The sequence below is a fragment of the Leuciscus leuciscus genome (genome assembly GCF_965113295.1).
Source record: "Leuciscus leuciscus genome assembly, chromosome: 20".
In the NCBI taxonomy this organism is placed as follows: domain Eukaryota; kingdom Metazoa; phylum Chordata; class Actinopteri; order Cypriniformes; family Leuciscidae; genus Leuciscus; species Leuciscus leuciscus.
The window spans coordinates 37828767-37849350 of NC_138744.1; the positions used below are offsets into that span (position 1 = coordinate 37828767).

The window sequence follows — 20584 nt, forward strand, 5'->3', positions numbered from 1 at the left end:
TTATTGCATTGCGTCTGGTTAGGTTTAACTAAGTTAAACAGAGTGCCTAACATTTAAAACCATCCTGGTTGGCTGGTGTTGACTGGTTTAAAGGGATAGTTCACTTTGAATTTAATTTTTGGTATGTTTTAGCTTACCTCAAGGGCATCCAAGATGTAGGTGTCTTTTTTTCCGCAGTAGTTTCAATTTTGATATTTTTAGGTTCAAACCGTTCTTGTCTGTCAGTCATATAATGCAGGTCTATGGTCACCACCTGAAACAGCAAGCACAGAGTCCAAATTAAAACAATTCCCCATCGTCCAAATTAAACAATTCCCCATCGTAAGTACACATTGATGGCCTAAGACACGAAACGAGCGGTTTGTGTGAGAAAACGAACAGTATATCGTTTCTACCTCTTGAACACAGCTGCGTCCAAGTGATCTGAGAGCGCGGGCGGGTATAGATATATACACTAGATGTCGCCTTGGCTACGGTTTCCAATGAACTGCAGTAGCCAAGGCAACATCTAGTGTATATATCTATACCCGCCCGCGCTCTCAGATCACTTGGACGTGGCTGTGTTCAAGAGGTAAAAACGTTTTAATTTGGACTCTGTGCATGCTCTTTGAGACAGTGACCATAGACCTGCATTATTTGACTGACAGACAAGAACGGTTTGACCTAAAAATATCAAAATTTAAACTACTGCGTAAAAAAAGACACCTACATCTTGGATGCCCTTGAGGTAAGCTAAAACATACCAAAATTTAATTTCAAAGTGAACTATCCCTTTAAGCTGGATGTGTCTGATTTAAGCCGGACTCCCAGCGTGACTGCTAAAAAAGTGGTCCAGCCTGTAAAAACGTTGGCTGGTTTTAGCTGTTTTTCCCCCTTTACCATGGTAAAATCACTGTAAGACATAGCCACTGCTTCAAGGGATGAGTTAGTAGAAAAATACAAGGGTTTTATGAATATGTGTGCAGAAGTTGGGTATTTTGACATATAGTCAAACATTGACATCCGTAACTTCTTGATTAAAGGTGCTATACAGCTGTTTTGCAAACTTCTTACTTCTTTATTTACTCAAATCACACGATCTCTCTGCAAAACTGGCCCTATAAAGTGTCAAGTTTTTGCTAATTACCATGTGCAACTGTTGTGGAGATGAATGGGGATGCTAGCAGTTAGCTTTATCTATGCTAACAGATGACAGCTTTCTTCAAGTATTAAAACCTACTTTTGCAAAACCAAATCTGCAAACATGCAGAAAGTGCCCAGCTTACAATTTCTGGTTCCCAGAAAAGACGTTTCTAAGAACAGACGTTCTCTTAAGGTTATTAAAAAAGAGCCGACAGAGAATTTATTTATTTGGTTCCTAAAAGAAAGAAACAACTGGGAACGTTCTGTGTTTGCTGGGTGTTTCTGATTGGCAAAAAAAAAAAAAAAAAGAAAGAAAGCGTGGGTCGTCCGCCTGTTCTTTTTCCTTGCTTTTCCCGGAGACTGGTGTGATTCCTCCTGACACGTATTTCAGTGAGATCTGTCAGGTAGTTAGAGGCGTTTTGTGCGTCTTGTAAGTTTGCTTACAGCACCTTTAAATCAAGAACTTTTTAATCTCCAAAGAACCATATAGCTAACTCAAAGATGCTGTACTGTGACAAATATCTAAAAACTATTAAATCAAGATAGATTTTCTTGATAAGTACAAAGTTTTTAAGTCTTGTTTTCTATAAAAGTAAATGAGTTTATGCTTAAAACTGCCAATTTTATTCACAATATTAAAAGGGGTCATATGATGCTAATTTAAAGTTAATCAGTTCTTCGTCGGGTGTAATAGAATAGGTTAACATGCTTTAATGTTTAAAAAACATTGTTTTTTACATATAGTGTACATTATTGCTGCTCCTCTATTTGTGTGTTTACAATTGCTTTAGAAGTGTTACAGACCAGACACACGCTCGAGGTGTTCGGCCAATCACAACGCACTGAGTCAGCTGGCCAATCAGAGCACTCTTGGCTTTACAGAAGGCGGGGCTTTGTAGAAATCACTGGGAATAGAGGTGCTGCAATAATGAGAAAAATAGTGTTTTTAAAAAAAATAAAAATAAAGTACATTAATAAATACAACCTTTGATTTTAATAATGTATTAGTAAATGTTGTAATTAACATTAACTGAGATTAATTAAATGCTGAAGTAGTATTGTTCATTCTTAGTTCATGTTAACTAATGAACCTTATTGTAAAGTATTACCAAATCATGTTTTGCAGAGAAGAGGAGGTTTCTCTGCCGAACTGAAGTGTCCTAATAATCATTCTGCTGGTGTGTATGTAAATGTGTCGTCAGCCCCGTGTGGAGGCCACTTCACGGCTCCGGTGGGACTGGTTCTGTCCCCGGGGTGGCCCGGATACTACAAAGATTCCCTGAGCTGCGAGTGGGTCATCGAGGCCGAGGCGGGACGCTCCATCAAGATCAGCTTTGACAGGTCTGTTGGATCGCTCTGAGAATACACACACACTGAGGCATCAGCTTTATCCTCCAACACAATCACATCAGCGCATATCACGCCTACAGAAGCATCATATTCATATTTCTTTATCCGTGTCCTTTGGGTGTGAGTCTCGGTCTGCTGTGAGAGGCTAGTTAATAAAGTGTAATGTCAAAGGTAATTGAATCGTAAGCCTGAGCTGAATGTGGGAAAGTTCACATCCATCCATCCATCCATCACAATTCATCCATCCATCATTCATCCGTCCATCCATCCATCCTCCATCCATCCATCCATCCATCCTCCATCCATCCATCCATCCATCCATCCATCACAATTCATCCATCCATCCATCCATCCATCCATCCATCCATCCATCCATCCATCACAATTCATCCATCCATCATTCATCCGTCCATCATCCATCCATCCATCCATCCATCCATCCAATAGAAACACACTAACACCGTGTCCTAACTACACATGATGCGATAACAGCATCTTCTCCATGTTAATGAGAGTGTTTGTCCTAACCAGCCGCGACGGCGACACACGATGACTATTTCAGAAACGGTTTCTATTTTTCTGCGACGTCGCGCTGGAACAACAAACACAAAGTGTGGCGATGATAATCTCAGGTGCTGTTTATGTGCTTTATTTAATGTTAAAAGCGTGTCATGTGACTCTGAATATCATTTAGTGCTCCAGCTTTGAAGCTGTAAAAGCAACAATGGATAATTCACCTCAGATCTTGAAATTAAACAAACGGAAATAAGAACGTTCAAACTGTGAACAAACAAGTGTATTCTTTGACAAAGATTGTTTTAGTAACTCAGCCTATGTATTTTAATAATGTTTAAATGGTGTAATATTTGTGAATTTGATTATGTAGCTACTTATCCATTTTCTTGCGAGTGCTGTCGAGATTACTCTCTGGTGCCGCGAGACTCCGCCCACACACGTTTCTGATTGGCTGACTCCGCCCATGCGCTGTTCTGATTGGCTGACTCCGCCCACACACTGTTCTGATTGGCTGTGGGTTTTGATTGATTGACATCTCGCAGTCGCGTCACGTCTAGTTTGGACAGACACATTATTTGTCGCTGGAATCTTATCGCATCGCGTCTGGTTAGGACTGGTGTAAGGCATCAGCTCTCTGCGACGACAAATCACATCAGCGCATATCACGCTTACAGAGTGTTTGGGTGTGAGTTTTATAAAGTCTCGGTCTGCTGTAAGAGTCTAGTTAATAAACTGTAATGTCAAAGGTAATTGAATCGTAAGCCTGAGCTGAGTGCGGGAAAGTTCACATGTTTCCGGATAGTGTTTGTCATGGCGCTCAGGCCGAGAGCGGCTCAACATTAGCGTCTGGATAAATGATGGCACAGTGTCACATCCACGGCTTGATCCATAGGCAGCTGTGAAAGGGAAATGGAATTAATCTATATCTTGTTACGAATGGTTGACTTTATATTTCATTTGCACTGCAATGCTTCCCTTGAGTAGCGCATTGAAATAGCATATCAGATCTGGAGTTTGATAGGACTGACTCCCGGGAGCGAACGCCTCGAGATCAGGAGCACAAAACACTGCATTGTGTTTCTCCGGCTCTTCTTTTTCTTCTTTTACTTTTCATTTAAAAAAATCCTGCAAGACTTTCCTTCTTCTGTAAAATATGAAAGGAGATCTTATGATAAATGTGCTGGCTGCTCTTTTCTATCAAATTACTTGGAATGTGGGCGAAAAACAAAATAAAACAAAATAAAGATATCATAAAAGTGCACGTGCCTTGTTTGAATTTAAGCCTTCTGAAATCATATGATTGCTTTGTGTGATATGTATAGAGTGTATATATATATATATCCATCCATCATCCATCCATCCTTCCATCCGTCTATCTATCCATCCATCGTCCATCCATCCTTTCATCCGTCTATCTATCCATCCATCATCCTTCCATCCGTCTATCTATCCATCCATCATCCTTCCTTCCATCTATCTATCCATCCATCATCCATCCATCCATCATCCATCCGTCTATCTATCCATCCATCATCCTTCCATCCGTCTATCTATCCATCCATCATCCATCCATCAATCATCCATCCGTCTATCCATCCATCATCCATCCATTCACCCTTCCATCCGTCTATCTATCCTTCCATCCGTCTATCTATCCATCCATCATCCTTCCATCCGTCTATCTATCCATCCATCATCCATCCATCCATCCATCATCCATCCGTCTATCTATCCATCCATCATCCATCCATTCACCCTTCCATCCGTCTATCTATCCTTCCATCCGTCTATCTATCCATCCATCATCGATCCGTCTATCTATCCATCCATCATCCATCCATCCATCTGTCTATCCATCCATCCATCATCCATCCATCCATCCATCCATCCATCCATCCATCATCCATCCTTCCATCCGTCTATCCATCCATCATCCATCATCCATCCTTCCATCCGTCTATCTATCCATCCATCCATCATCCATCCTTCCATCCGTCTATCTATCCATCCATCATCCATCCATCATCCGTCTATCTATCCATCCGTCATCCGTCTATCTATACATCCATCATCCTTCCATCCGTCTATCTATCCATCCATAATCCTTCCATCTGTCTGTCTATCCATCCATCATCCATCCATCCGTCTATCTATCCATCCATCATCCTTCCATCTGTCTATCTATCCATCCATCATCCTTCCATCTGTCTATCTATCCATCCATCATCCTTCCATCTGTCTTTCTATCCATCCATCATCCATCCATCCGTCTATCTATCCATCCATCATCCGTCTATCTATCCATCCGTCATCCGTCTATCTATCCATCCATCATCCTTCCATCCGTCTATCTATCCATCCATCATCCGTCTATCTATCCATCCATCATCCGTCTATCTATCCATCCATCATCTGTCTATCTATCCATCCATCATCCATCCATCATCCATCCATCCTTCCATCTGTCTATCTATCCATCCATCCATCATCCATCCATCTATCTATCCATCCATCATCCTTCCATCCGTCTATCTATCCATCCATCATCCATCCATCAATCATCCATCCGTCTATCTATCCATCCATCATCCATCCATTCACCCTTCCATCCGTCTATCTATCCTTCCATCCGTCTATCTATCCATCCATCATCCTTCCATCCGTCTATCTATCCATCCATCATCCATCCATCCATCATCCATCCGTCTATCTATCCATCCATCATCCATCCATTCACCCTTCCATCCGTCTATCTATCCTTCCATCCATCTATCTATCCATCCATCATCCTTCCATCCGTCTATCTATCCATCCATCATCCATCCGTCTATCTATCCATCATCATCCATCCATCCATCTGTCTATCCATCCATCATCCATCCATCCATCATCCATCCATCCATCCATCCATCCATCTGTCTATCCATCCATCATCCATCCATCATCCATCCTTCCATCCGTCTATCTATCCATCCATCATCCATCCATCATCCGTCTATCTATCCATCCGTCATCCGTCTATCTATACATCCATCATCCTTCCATCCGTCTATCTATCCATCCATCATCCTTCCATCCGTCTATCTATCCATCCATCATCCTTCCATCTGTCTATTTATCCATCCATCATCCTTCCATCTGTCTATCTATCCATCCATCATCCATCCATCCGTCTATCTATCCATCCATCATCCGTCTATCTATCCATCCGTCATCCGTCTATCTATCCATCCATCATCCATCCATCCGTCTATCTATCCATCCATCATCCATCCATCCGTCTATCTATCCATCCATCATCCTTCCATCTGTCTATCTATCCATCCATCATCCTTCCATCTGTCTATCTATCCATCCATCATCCGTCTATCTATCCATCCGTCATCCGTCTATCTATCCATCCATCATCCTTCCATCTGTCTATCTATCCATCCATCATCCATCCATCCGTCTATCTATCCATCCATCATCCGTCTATCTATCCATCCGTCATCCGTCTATCTATCCATCCATCATCCATCCATCCGTCTATCTATCCATCCATCATCCATCCATCCGTCTATCTATCCATCCATCATCCTTCCATCTGTCTATCTATCCATCCATCATCCTTCCATCTGTCTATCTATCCATCCATCATCCGTCTATCTATCCATCCGTCATCCGTCTATCTATCCATCCATCATCCTTCCATCCGTCTATCTATCCATCCATCATCCGTCTATCTATCCATCCATCATCCATCTATCTATCCATCCATCATCTGTCTATCTATCCATCCATCATCCATCCATCATCCATCCATCCTTCCATCTGTTTATCTATCCATCCATCATCCTTCCATCTGTCTATCTATCCATCCTGCATCCATCCTTTCATCCGTCTGTCTATCCATAATCCATCCTTCCATTCATCCTTCAATCAAGGCAATAATAACATGATTTCATAAGAAGACCATCTTCAGAAGAATAACTTACATGATTATTTTAGACTATTTTATTGATTCATTTTGTTTTCATTGTAATGAATGTTATTTTGCGGAAGACCGAAAGAAAACCGGTTCGGAACAACACGAGGATGCACAAATGACTAACATTTTCATTATTAGTTCAACCATTCCATGAAATCAAGCTCACGGCAGCAGATCTGTGTGTACACACACACATCACACACTGGTTTGATCCCCTCAGTAAACAGTGTGAACACTGGCTTCTCATTAACAGAGGCGGTCGACGAGCAACAGTTGGTCAGCCGTGGGTAATGAGCTGTTTGTGTTTGTGTGTCTGGATAGAAACACATTTCACTGTGTTGTTTTCTTAAATCTCCTTTCTTTGATCTGTTTTATTTCCGGCAGGTTCCAGACAGAACTCAATTATGACTTTCTGGAGGTTCACGACGGGCCTAATCTCCTCTCGCCCCTTATCGCCTCTCTAAATGGCACCCAAGTCCCTCAGTTCCTGTTCAGCAGCGGAAACTTCCTGTATCTTCTCTTCACCACCGATAACAGTCGCTCTAACAGTGGCTTTAAGCTCTTTTATGAAAGTGAGTCGGCCGTCTTTATAAACCCTGTGCCTTTTGCCTGAGAAATGATATTTCATCCTGAATCGTATCTGTTTCTGCACACAAGCAAACAGCTTGAGGATTTCTCTTTGTAGTATTCTGTCTCACTCTCTCCATTTCTTTCCCTTTTTTTTGCGATTTAGTGTGCTTTATTGATTTGACAAAAACTGCTTTCATATTTCCAGACCGTTTGCAGCATTGCTGCTTACAACCATAAATGCTATAAAATAAAACGAAAATAGTTTTTATTTAATTTCATATTGCTGCCTGAGTAAACAAGTATTATTAACAAATAAAGTAATGATAAATACAGTTATCAATGCAATGTATTGCAATAACATAATATAATATAATATAATATAATATAATATAATATAATATAATATAATATAATATAATATAATTTAATATAATATAATATAATATAATATAATATAATATAATATAATATAATGTAATATTTTTTGCTTAATTTCATATTGCTACCTGAGTAAACAAGTATTATTAACAAATAAAGTAATGATAAATACAGTTATAAATGCAATGTATTGCAGTAATTTAATTTAATTTAATTTAATTTAATTTAATTTAATTTAATTATTTTATTTAATTTAAACAATAAAATAAAATAAATTCAAGGTAAGTTTACATTGCTTTTTTTGGATGTTTACCTTTAATGCACAATAAAATAATAATTTTTTACTTAATTTTATATTGCTACTGGAGTAAACAAGGATTACTAACAAATACAATCCAATAAAATGCAATGCAATGCAATGCAAGAAAAGAAAAGAAAAATAATTTTATGTAAGTTAACATTGTTTACATTATTTATGAAACTGTATGTTTACCTTAATGCACAATACAATTTAATTTAATTTTTATACTTAATTTTATAGTGCTGCCAGAGTAAACAAGGATTATTAAAAAACTAAATCATTTTAAACACGATTATCAGTGCAATGCAATGCATTCCAATCAAATAAAAATAAAATCATTTTAGTAAGTTTGCATGGTTTTTTTCTGAAACCATATACATTTACCTTTAATTCACAATCAAATAAAATGATAAAATATTGACTTTATTAACTATTATTAAAAATATCTCTTTAACTATTATTTTAACTTTAAATGCTGTCAAATAATCTCTGGTTGTCATTCTCTGTGCTTCAGGCGTCACTCTGGACACTCATTCATGTCTGGATCCCGGTGTTCCAGTAAACGGGATCCGTTACGGCCAGGACTTGGCCATCGGCTCGGTGGTGTGGTTTGGCTGTGAGCCCGGATACAGACTGAGCCACGAGGACCAGTTAGTGTGTGAGAAGAACCACTGGTGGAGCCACCCTCTGCCCACATGTGACGGTGAGCTGGCCTCTCCATCAGACCAGTAAAAAACATTCAACTACTGTAGCGTTTTAATTAAAGCCTCGTTGTATGAGCCTGTATAATAATTCTCTTCACATTTAATTCAGACTCCAAATCTCATCAAAAAACAATTTCTCTCACAGCAGGAAATACCGTCAGATCTAAATAAAAACCATTTCTGTTGGAACTGTTTGTTCATATGACAGTATGTAGTTAAAGTTTCATTCAGAACATTTAGAATGTATGTTGGCAATTTTTTTTATTGTTTTTGTTTAGTTTATGCATGTATAAATTAATAATAAATACATATATTTGCAATGCAATGCAATAAAATAAAATGTAATAAAAAAATCCACCAGGATGTTTACATTAATTTACAATAATATTTAATTTAAATTTGTATACTTTTAATAAGGATTATTAAAAAATTTAATAATTTTAAACACAATTATCAGTGCAATGCAATGCAGTTCGATAAAATAAAATAATTTTAGTAAGTTTGCATTGTTTTTTTCCCGAAACTATACATTTAATGCACAATAAAATAAATAAATAAAATAAATAATAAAAATAAATAAATAAATAAATAAATAAATAAATAAATAAATAATAAAAATAATAATAATAATAATATAAAAAATATATAAACAATAAAATAAAATAAATAAAAATGAATATAATAAAATATATAAACAATAAAATAAAATAAAATAAGTTCAAGGAAGTTTACCTTGAGTTTTTTTTTCTGAAACTGTACGTTTACCTTTAATGCACAATAAAATAAACACATTTAACTTAATTTTATATTGCTACTGGAGTAAACAAGGATTATTAACAAAAAAAACAAAAACAATTATCAATGCAATGCAATAAATAAAATAAAATATATGTTGGTATATTGTTATTGTTTTTGTTTAGTTTATACATGTAGTGCCTATTATTGCCTATTGTGTCAAAAGAATGATTACGTTGCATTCCCATCCATATACATTATTTATAGAGGCTGAAGTGTTCCGGAATGTTCTGTTCTTAAAAAGTCTGTGACTAAGTTCTCAAAGTTTTGTATTTTTCATGAGCAGCTTTGGCACTATGAGAACTGACAAGCGTCTCCGTCTATTCAATTAGACATAATGATCAGCTAAAATGTTAATTATGAATACCAGAAGAACCCCTTGAAAATGTTTAGCATGCTGACTAGCGCTCAGGACTCAAGACAGAGTTCACGTTCAGCATGAAACTGATACTCTAATACTCTAATAATTTATTGAAATTAAGTGTTACCGTCCATTCTGTTGACTTTAACCTTCGGGTAAAATGTTCTTATTTCCAAAAGAGCACTCATCGCATGTCTGGCCCATTTGGCATATTAAATTTTAATGAATCCATGTCATTCTGAATGAACTGAATGTGGAGGAAATATTTTGGGTACTTCACAGTGCCAGAGGGAAGAAAGAAAGAGAGAGATTTAGGCAGATGTTGAGCCCGAGGCGCTAGACTCTTTCATCGTCTCACAGGGAGTGACGCTGACATTCATTATCATTAAAGGTGAAGTCACTGAGGAAATATGCATTCATTCCTTCAATTCTGAAGTTGCATGAAAGCCCTTTAGTTAAGAAAACGCTAAGTTAAAAAGGTTAAGGGTAACTTTAGTGAAACACACGTTGCAAGAATAAACCTAGGGGCCACTGAAGGGGACATATCATGAAAATCGGACTTTCTCCGTGTGTCAGTGCTATAATCGGTGCTTCTACCGACACAGAAAACGTGAAAAGTGAAACCCAGTAACTGTGTTCTGGTGAGTCTTTCTCTGCAAGCATGTTATAAAATAAGCCGATCAGATTTCGCTCTCCTTCTGACGTATGAAGAGGATCTTATTATAATATTAGCGGCCCTTAATCTGCACGTTTACACACACATGAAATCCAAGATGGCAGCTAGTCTAAGGTCTGCTCAGTGTCTCTCTCTGGACTGATTTAATTTAAATGCATTTCATAGTATTTTACCCCTTTTAAGTTGTAGTTTTTAAGTTGTACAAGTCATTTATATGGAAATTTTATCTTGAACTTTTAAGAAGATTGTGGACTACTATGAGTTTAAAAATGACACTATACCTCTGCTCTGAGCTAACTTTGCTAACCTGAGCCTGATCCAACTGATCCTATTAGTCCTGGCTAAACAGAGCTAGGCAAACGGGCTTGAGCCTGCTACATTCTCCTGGAGCTTGGGCTAACCAGCCTGAGCCTGCTACATCTTCCTGGAGCTTGGGCTAACCAGCCTGAGCCTGCTATATCCTCTTGGAGCTTGGGCTAACTAGCCTGAGCCTGCTACATCCCCTTGGAACTTGGGCTAACCAGCCTGAGCCTGCTACATCTTCCTGGAGCTTGGGCTAACCAGCCTGAGCCTGCTATATCCTCTTGGAGCTTGGGCTAACTAGCCTGAGCCTGCTACATTCTCCTGGAGCTTGGGCTAACCAGCCTGAGCCTGCTACATCTTCCTGGAGCTTGGGCTAACCAGCCTGAGCCTGCTACATCTTCCTGGAGCTTGGGCTAACCAGCCTGAGCCTGCTATATCCTCTTGGAGCTTGGGCTAACTAGCCTGAGCCTGCTACATTCTCCTGGTGCTTGGGCTAACCAGCCTGAGCCTGCTACATCTTCCTGGAGCTTGGGCTAACCAGCCTGAGCCTGCTACATCCCCTTGGAGCTTGGGCTAACCAGCCTGAGCCTGCTACATCTTTTTGGAGCTTGGGCTAACCAGCCTGAGCTTGCTACATCCTCATTGGAGCCTGGGCAAACTAGCCTGAGCCTGCTACATTCTCTTGGAGCTTGGGCTAACCAGCCTGAGCCTGCTACATACTCCTGGAGCTAGGCTAGCGGGCCTGGCCTGCTTCATTCTCCTGGAGCTTGGGCAAACCAGCCTGAGTCTCACACATCAACCTGGAGGCTAGGCAAACGGGCCTGGCCTGCTATATTCTCCTGAAGCTTGGGTAAACAAGCCTAAGCCTGCAACATCATTTTGGAAGCTGGGACATACTCTACAAGATAAACTGGTACTGTTATTTGTCAACTTTACTATTAGTAAATTAATGACGATGGCATTTTTCTTAATTTTCTTATCCCTGTTGGTCACTTGGAACTTGAAACTGGACACTGATCCTAGGGTGAGTTGTTTTAATAATATGGTGGGCATACAGGAAACCTACTATAGTGGCACAAAAACCAGTATTGACATGCACCAGGAACCATTACACTTTTGTTGGAACCTGGACTTCTGGATGGATCTGTATTGGGATTTGCCTAAACTGCAAAATTTTTTTGCTTTGTATAATTTGTCTTTCTCAATTAATGACAGGCATTGCCTGGTTTCAGCATATGATAGGCCGGCTTCAAAATATACTGTGAAATGCAGATTGATTATTACACTACTCCTACTTCTATCTGGAAATGTGCAGCCCAATCCTGGCCCCTGTTTGCAATGTGTCTTGACCCCTGCTGAATTTAAATCAATGCCTGGACTTAAATTTGTTCATCTTAATGTTCGCAGTTTACTACCAAAAATGGACATGGTTAAAATTTGGATTGAATCTACAGATGCAGACATAGCGATAATTTCGGAAACTTGGTTGACGAAATCAATTACTAATGAAGATATAAATGTGCATGGGTATAATGTTTTTCGCAGTGACAGGCCGAAGAAAGGTGGTGGTGTAGCCATCTATGTTAAGTCAAGATTTGGTGCATCAGTTGTTCTGTCTGAGTCTCTCTGTAAGCAAATGGAGTTTTTGGCCTTAAATGTTGAAATATTTAAGTCCCTTTCAATAACTGTTGTGGGGTGTTATAGACCTCCATCGGCCTCCAGGGAGGCTTTATCATCTTTAAAGCTTCTTTTGTCCAGATTAAACTATAGGGAACTTTTACTGGCCGGGGACTTGAATTGGGACTGGCTAAATGTTGTTTCTGATGAATTTAAATCTTTTTGTGATTCTATCAGTCTTAGCCAGTTGGTAAATGTACCTACAAGGCCTAATCTCAAAAATCCAGATAAATCTACTTTAATCGACTTGATTCTAACAAATGTCCCTCATAAATTTGTATCCATGGGTGTCTTTTGTAATGATCTGAGTGATCATTGTGTTATTGCTACTTCGAGAGGCAGTAAAATACCCAAATGTAAATCGCAAATTATTAGAAAGAGGAATTTGAAAAACTTTAATGAACAAGCCTATCATCATGATCTATCTTTGATTAACTGGGGACAGCTAGGCCTGTTGCCTGACGTTGAGCTTGCCTGGACACTTTTTAAGGAGAATTTTGAGAAAATTGTAAATAAACATGCTCCTTGGACAAAGCATAGAGTGAAGGGACGGGAAAACCCTTGGTTTTCTCCAGAGTTGTCAGACATTATCCATCAGCGAAATGTGGCATGGGCTAAAGCTAGAAATGGTGATTCTGCCACTGACTGGTCCATTTTCAGACAACTAAGAAATAAATGTACCTCTCTTATCAAAAAGACTAAATCAGAATATTATTTATCAGTCACAAGTGAAAACCTCAATAATCCACAGAAATTTTGGAAAGTCATCAAGTCTCTTTCTGTGAATAAAAGTAATGAAGCCCTCCCAAAATTTGTCTTAAAAAACTCTCTCCCAGTCTACGACAGAGTTGATGTCTTAAATTGCTTTAATGAGCATTTTGTATCAGTTGGTTCTCTGTCCGAGTCGACAGGAGTAGTCGCTGTCACTCCATGCACATACTCCCCAGTGTTTTCTGGAGAGCCTTTCAATTTTGTTTCTTTTACTGTGCAGCAGGTGCATGGAGCTCTTAAAGCGTTAGATCACAGAAAACCTCCTGGACCAGATTTAATAGAGCCTTACTTTTTGAAAAAGGCGGCTGATTTTGTTGCAGAGCCCCTCACAATTCTTTTTAATCTGTCAATTCAAAACAATGAAATACCATCAGTTTGGAAGTCAGCTTTTGTTATTCCCTTGTTTAAAGGAGGTGATCCAGCAGTTTTAACTAACTATCGGCCTATATCTAATTTGTGTGTTTTGTCAAAAATTTTTGAATCCCTTGTTTCAGACCAAATAAAAGAGTTTTTATACTCAAATGAACTCCTTTCCAAACTGCAATCAGGCTTCAGGAAAAAGCACAGTACCATCACTGCTGTTACAAAAGTAATTAATGACATACTTGTCGCTCTTGATGGAAAGCAATTCTGTGCATCACTTTTTCTTGATCTGTCGAAAGCTTTTGACACAGTGGACCATGCTGTTCTAAAGCATAGGCTTCTTTGTCTGGGATTGTCTGATTGTGTAGTTTCCTGGTTCATGAATTATCTGAGTGACAGGACTCAGTGCATTAAATGTGATGGTCTATGTTCTGCATTAGTGAAGGTCCACAAGGGGGTGCCACAAGGCTCAATATTAGGTCCTCTCTTGTTTATTATGTATATAAATGAACTAGGCCACAATGTGTCGGATGCTAATATGCATTTGTATGCTGATGACACGATTATTTATTGTTTTGGATCGTCCCCAGCTAAAGCGGTTGAGTCTTTGCAGAAAGCTTTTAATGTGGTTCAACGCACACTTATGCAGCTTAAACTGGTTCTCAATGCTGATAAGACCAAACTGATGCTGTTTAGTAATACTAAGAAGGTTTCTCAAGCTCCTCCTCCTGTGTTCACTTTGACTGGAAGTGTCATAGAGGTGGTTCATTCTTATAAATACCTTGGTATCTGGCTTGATGATGCTCTCACTTTTAAGCCTCATATAGACAACCTTGTGAAGAAACTCAAACTTAAACTGTCTTTTTTCTTTCGAAATAAATTTTGTTTTTCTTTTAAAGCTAAAAAGCAGCTAGTCACTGCAACATTTTTATCTGTCTTAGATTATGGAGACCTGGTGTATAGGACCGCTTCAGCACAATGTCTGTATAAGATTGACACTGTTTATCATGCGTCTCTGAGATTTATTACGAATTGTAAAAACTTGACCCATCATTGTGAATTATATTCCAGAGTGGGATGGCCATCGTTGTCCAACAGGAGATCAGGGCATTGGCATATTTTTATCTATAAGGCCATGCTTGGTCTGTTGCCATCCTACATCTGTAGTTTAATCACATGGAGAAGTGTTGGTTCTTATTCATTGCGATCAAATGATAACTTGCTGCTCTTTGTTCCATTTGCCCGTACAGAACTGGGAAAAAGGGCTTTTGTCTACTCCGCTCCTTCTGCATGGAACTTTATGCAAAAAGACTTGAAATTATCTGAACTTATTTCCTTAAATGCTTTTAAGTCCAGATTGAGAGAACCTGAAATGACCTGTTTAAATTGTAAATGTTTTTAATTATTTGTATTGTATAACTTTTATAAATGTAATTGACTGTGTTTTTGCTGCCTTTTGGCCAGGACTCCCTTGAAAAAGAGGTTTTTAACCTCAATGGGACCTTCCTGGTTAAATAAAGGTTAAATAAAAATAAATAAAAACACCAGCCGACATTTGGTTCCACAAGCGACAACAGAGACCAGTTCTATCGCAATGATAAAGATCCAGCAAAGCCTGAAACTGTTGTGTGGTTGAGCACAGACAAGCACTGAACACTATTGACCAGAACATGTCACCGCTGTCTTATAAACACCTCAGGAACTGTGGACACTTGATGATGATGAGATGATCAATGTAACTCCACAACAACGACAGAAATGTCTCCACTAACATTCAGAAACTCTTCCTGAGTCTCTCCGTAAGGCTGCACTCGCTACTGGTTATTCTGGGATTCTGGATGAGTGAGATTGGCCTGTTTTGTTATAGAGAGCCTAAGTCCCTCCCCTTCCGGTGAACCACCATGAGACCTTATTTCGGAAAAATATTGAATGGTAGTCAATGGTGAGAGACAACAAATATTTTGATCTCGTTTGAATTGTGCCCTGAATTACACATATGATGTTTGTCAATTTAAAAGATACATTTTAAAGTCAAGAAAGTTGCAGTTTGATGTAAAACTGTTGAGGTGTAAGACTGTGAAAATACGTAATTACAAAGACTACAAACCCAAAAGACGCACATGTGACGTCATACCTTTTCTCTCAATGAATGAAGCTAACTTTACTGAAGCTAACTTTACTGAAGCTAACTTTACTGAAGCTAACGTCTGTCATTTTTTCTATAGTCTTACGTTATAATCGTAACATTACGCCGTCATGCCTGAGTGTTCTGTACCAGACTGCACACACACGTACAGTACGAGACGAGAGTTCATTGAGCGATTTTCACATAAAACTAAATGTTACTCTTCTGTTTTATGACAAACTGCAACTTTCTTGACTTTCATAATTATCTTTTAAATTGACAAACATCATATGTGTAATTCAGGGCACAGTTCAGACGGAATAAAAAGATAAGTTGTCTCTCGCCATTGACTACCATACATATTTTTTCCGAAATAAGGTCCCATGAGCCGGAAGCGGAGGGGAGGGACTTCGGCTCTCTATTGCCGGAGTTTCTGAAGCTCGTGTAAAGACTCCGCCCTCTTCTGAATGGAGGCGGAGCTATAGCTCATTTGCATTTAAAGGGACACACACAAACGGCGTGTTTTTGCTCACACCCAAAAAGAGGCAAATTTGACAAGCTATAATAAATGATCTGGGGGAATTTTGAGCTGAAATTTCACAGACACATTCTGGGGGAAACCATAGATTTTTATTATATCTTGTGAAAAGGGGCATAATATGTCACCTTTAAGTCTGTTGTTAAGCATTTTCCCTTAATGACTTGAGAGTTCCCTTATGCATTGCAACAAAGCCCTTAACAACCATTTAGCCCTGAAAAAAGGGACCAAAACAGGTCGTCTGCTTAACTCAAGCACAATGGATGATTTTATGTTAAATGTCGATCGAAATAAGCCTGTGGAAAGTATGACGTGAAACTAAAATTGAATGAACGCCAACGTTTTCATCACTTCCTCTCTGCGCTTGAAGTAATTATCCCATGCCAGGCTTTCATCTGCAAGAGTGACTGATTATAGCGGATGGCTTGGGTGTTTTTCCCCTGTTTTTTTCTGTCTATGGTCCAGTGTGGTTTGAATTCCTGCGTTTTGTTTGCAGAGAGACTCTGCCTACAATCTCTTCTGATTGGCTGTGGTTTGTGGTTGTGTTGGTTGCGAGTGCAGTGAGCTTGCAGAGAGACTCCACCCACACTCTCTTCTGATTGGCTGTGGTTTGTGGTTGTGTTGGTTGCGAGTGCAGTGAGCTTGCAGAGAGACTCCACCCACACTCTCTTCTGATTGGCTGTGGTTTGTGATTGATTTGGTTGCGAGTGCAGTGAGCTTGCAGAGAGACTCCACCCACACTCTCTTCTGATTAGCTGTGGTTTGTGATTGATTTTGTCGCGTGTCTGGCGTGGACACACATTGCTTGTCTCTGTAATTGCATCATGTCAGGTTAGGACACAGTGTAAGAGTTTGTGTATTGGAATGCTAGCACTTAAAATGTTTGCGAATGTGAGCTCAGTTTTAAAATGATTTTCTGTTCCATCTCATATTGTTGTGTTATGCTGTTACTAGTTTTCACAGTCACTCTTAGCATGAGACTGAAATGTTATTTCTTTGGTTTGACCATTACTCAAGATCTATATTTGCCCCAATCAATATCTTAAGCCCTGCCGAGATAATGCCACCAGCCTATCGCAGCTTTCGCTTTCTTGAGACACTTTGAGTCGCTCTTCAATTGACAGATTGTGTTCAGAAGAAACACAATTAGAAATGAGCCATGAGCTTCAGATTCCCTGATTGCACGTATACATCATTAAGAGTCTGTCCAATGCATGCACAGTTCTGCAATTTCGCTTCAACATTCTTTGTGTCAGCACAACATATAGAAGATGGTTTTGTTAATGTTTTAAAATGTGTCCAAAATCACTCTTTTATTTGGACACAAATCTGAAATATTCAATAGAAAAGAATGTGAAGAACATGAAGTACTTTTTAATGTTTCATCATTTATGCATTTGGCAGATGCTTTTGTCCAAAGCATTTTTTTAAATGGGTTCATGCATTCCCTTTTTTTTTTTTTTTTTATCAAAATGATTTATTCATTCATCTGCACACAAATTTTATACAAATTTATGTGAAATTTGATGAGCCAGTTTACAAAAAGAGCCAGCCATTACGAAAACAAACCAGAATACATTTTTGGAAATCATTATTAAAACCATTCTTACATAAATTGTGGTATTCAGTTCAGTGTGACAATTCACGTGCCATTCCGAACACACATTCCTGTTCAAACTGCTTAATTGTGACAGGATGAAACCATTCTTACCTAAAATTGCAAACATACACATGATAGCTTTTAATGCAGATTTTTATAATGGTTTCACAACTGATTCACACAAATTAATTCTTTATGCATCCTTTATAGATGCTTTTATCCTAAGTATATTTTTTATGGGTTCATGCATTCCCTGCGATTCAAACCCATGAATTTCCATAATGACCAACACAATCTAATAATTAGCGTCTGGTTTAAGACATGCTTTTTTGGTGCGGTAAATAATGGTGCAAATACCAGTAAATTCACGAGCGCAAACCTTAGTAAATCGTCTCGCATGATTCATTTAAAATCTCTCTTAATAAAATACATTTTGCAGCTGAAAGTGAAACTCCTACAAATGCATATGCAATAAGGTCAGCCTCAAAAATAGCCCTGTCCACGCCTTTTCAGCGCTAATGTTTCACTGCGTGTCTTTAGTAAATCCTGGCAGAAGTTTATCAACACCAAAAGAGGGTTTGTGCTGGTGCTGTTAGTAAATCTGGCCCTAAGTTTTAAACTTAAAGGACCCCTATTATGCTATTTTAAAGGGTCATAATGTTGTTTTGGAGTTTCCTACAACAGGTTTACATGCATCCAAGTCAAAAAGCACTTTAATTTTCTCATAACATACATTGCAGCATCACTTCATTTCTCGAAGAGTCTAAAACGGTTCGTTCGAAGATTCAGTCTCTCTAAACTCCGCCTCTCTGAGAGCTGCTCTGATTGGTCAGATGGCCCAGTTTGCTGTGATTGGTCAGAAACCAAACACTCATTATCATATCTGAGTCCCAGCTCTTGATCACAGTGATACGAACAGTAACGATGGCGTGGGTTTTACCATATCAATCTCATCACAGTGGATTTGCTTTGTCAGCAGAAACAGCGTCTTCTCCACATGAACAACATGAACCAAACTCTTCCAGTCTCAGATACACTACAGTGTTTGAGGGTGGAGCTAAGAGACGCTGTTCAGCCAATCAAGACCAGAGGCTGGCATTATGCAAATGAGTTACATTGTAACAGGAAGTGAGACTGGAATTACTGACTTGTTTCAACAGTTCAGAATCAGTTCTTTTAGACGATAACTTTATTTGTCGTGCACTTTGAACTTTCATGGACACAGTAAAGTGATCGTGACCTTTCCTGGAGACAACGGCAGGTGGAAAGTAGCTCAAAGCAGAGGGATTTCTGGTTACTCTCATTAACCTTTCAGTGGTATTTTTACTCCCGGTGAAGGTTAGTGAATTCCCTGAGCTGAACTCTGAAGAACTCTGAAGAAAACTGAAGAAAACTGAAGAAAAGCGAGCACTGGAAGTGGTGCGAGAACATCTGCAGTTGAGCTTACTGAAGTCTCAGATCTTCTTTTCAAGGTTTCTCATGTCTTCCCACAGCGCTGTGTGGAGGTGATGTTCGTGGTCCTGAGGGCATCATCCTCTCTCCCGGCTTTCCCGAACTCTATCCCAACTCATTAAACTGCACCTGGACTCTGGAGGTCAGCCATGGCAAAGGTACGTTCCCGGGAGATTCCTTCAGGAGAAGATGAGAGCTCGTTTTTTATATATATATATATATATGTGTGTGTGTGTGTGTGTGTGTGTGTGTGTGTGTGTGTGTGTGTAAATATATTTGTGTCTCTACATGAAAAAAAACTAAAAAACACTTTAGATATCCTAGATAAACATCTGATAGTAGATTTTCCATCGGTAATATTTTTTTAGTTTTTTTAAAGAAGTCTCTTCTGCTCACCAAGGCTGTGTTTATTTGATCAAAAATACAGTAAAAATTTTGAAATATTATTCCAATATAAATCATCTGTTTTCTATGTGAATATATAGTAAAGTGTAATTTATTCCTGTGATCAAAGCTGAATTTTCAGCATCATTACTCCAGTCTTCAGTGTCACATGATCCTTCACAAATCACTCTAATATGATGATTTGATGCTCAAGAAACATTTCATATCAGTTTTTGCAGATTCATATTTTTGTGTAAACTGTGATACATTTTTTTACAATCCTTTAAGTAAAAAGTTTTAAAAAAGAACAGCATCAACTTGTAATATATATATATTTGTAACATTATACATGTCTTTACTGTCACTTTTGATGAATTTAATGCATCCTTGCATTAATACATTTATTTATAAATAAATTAATAATAACAAAATTCTTTAAAAAATAAATCGTACACTTAAAGCTTGTTTCCTTGAAGACTCCAAGAGTAATGAGCTTTGACGTCCCGATGCAGAAGTAATATTGATAATCTCGTCCTGATCTGCTGTTCAGGTGTGCAGTTCACGTTCCATGCGTTTCACCTGGAGGATCATCATGATTATCTGCTCCTGACGGAGAACGGCAGCTTTG

General features: G+C 38.7%; 1 protein-coding gene across 2 annotated transcripts in view; it reads left to right on the forward strand.

Moving 5' to 3' along the window:
• csmd3a (CUB and Sushi multiple domains 3a) overlaps window positions 1-20584 on the forward strand; it is a 350983-nt gene that overhangs the window by 108986 nt on the left and 221413 nt on the right. For both annotated transcript variants that reach the window (XM_082150056.1, XM_082150057.1), the window contains exons 16-20: window positions 2325-2463; window positions 7343-7530; window positions 8722-8910; window positions 19614-19730; window positions 20507-20584. The exon at window positions 20507-20584 is cut by the window's right edge and continues 138 nt beyond it. In XM_082150056.1, coding sequence (XP_082006182.1) covers window positions 2325-2463; window positions 7343-7530; window positions 8722-8910; window positions 19614-19730; window positions 20507-20584 — 711 coding nt within the window. The remainder of the gene's footprint in view (window positions 1-2324; window positions 2464-7342; window positions 7531-8721; window positions 8911-19613; window positions 19731-20506) is intronic.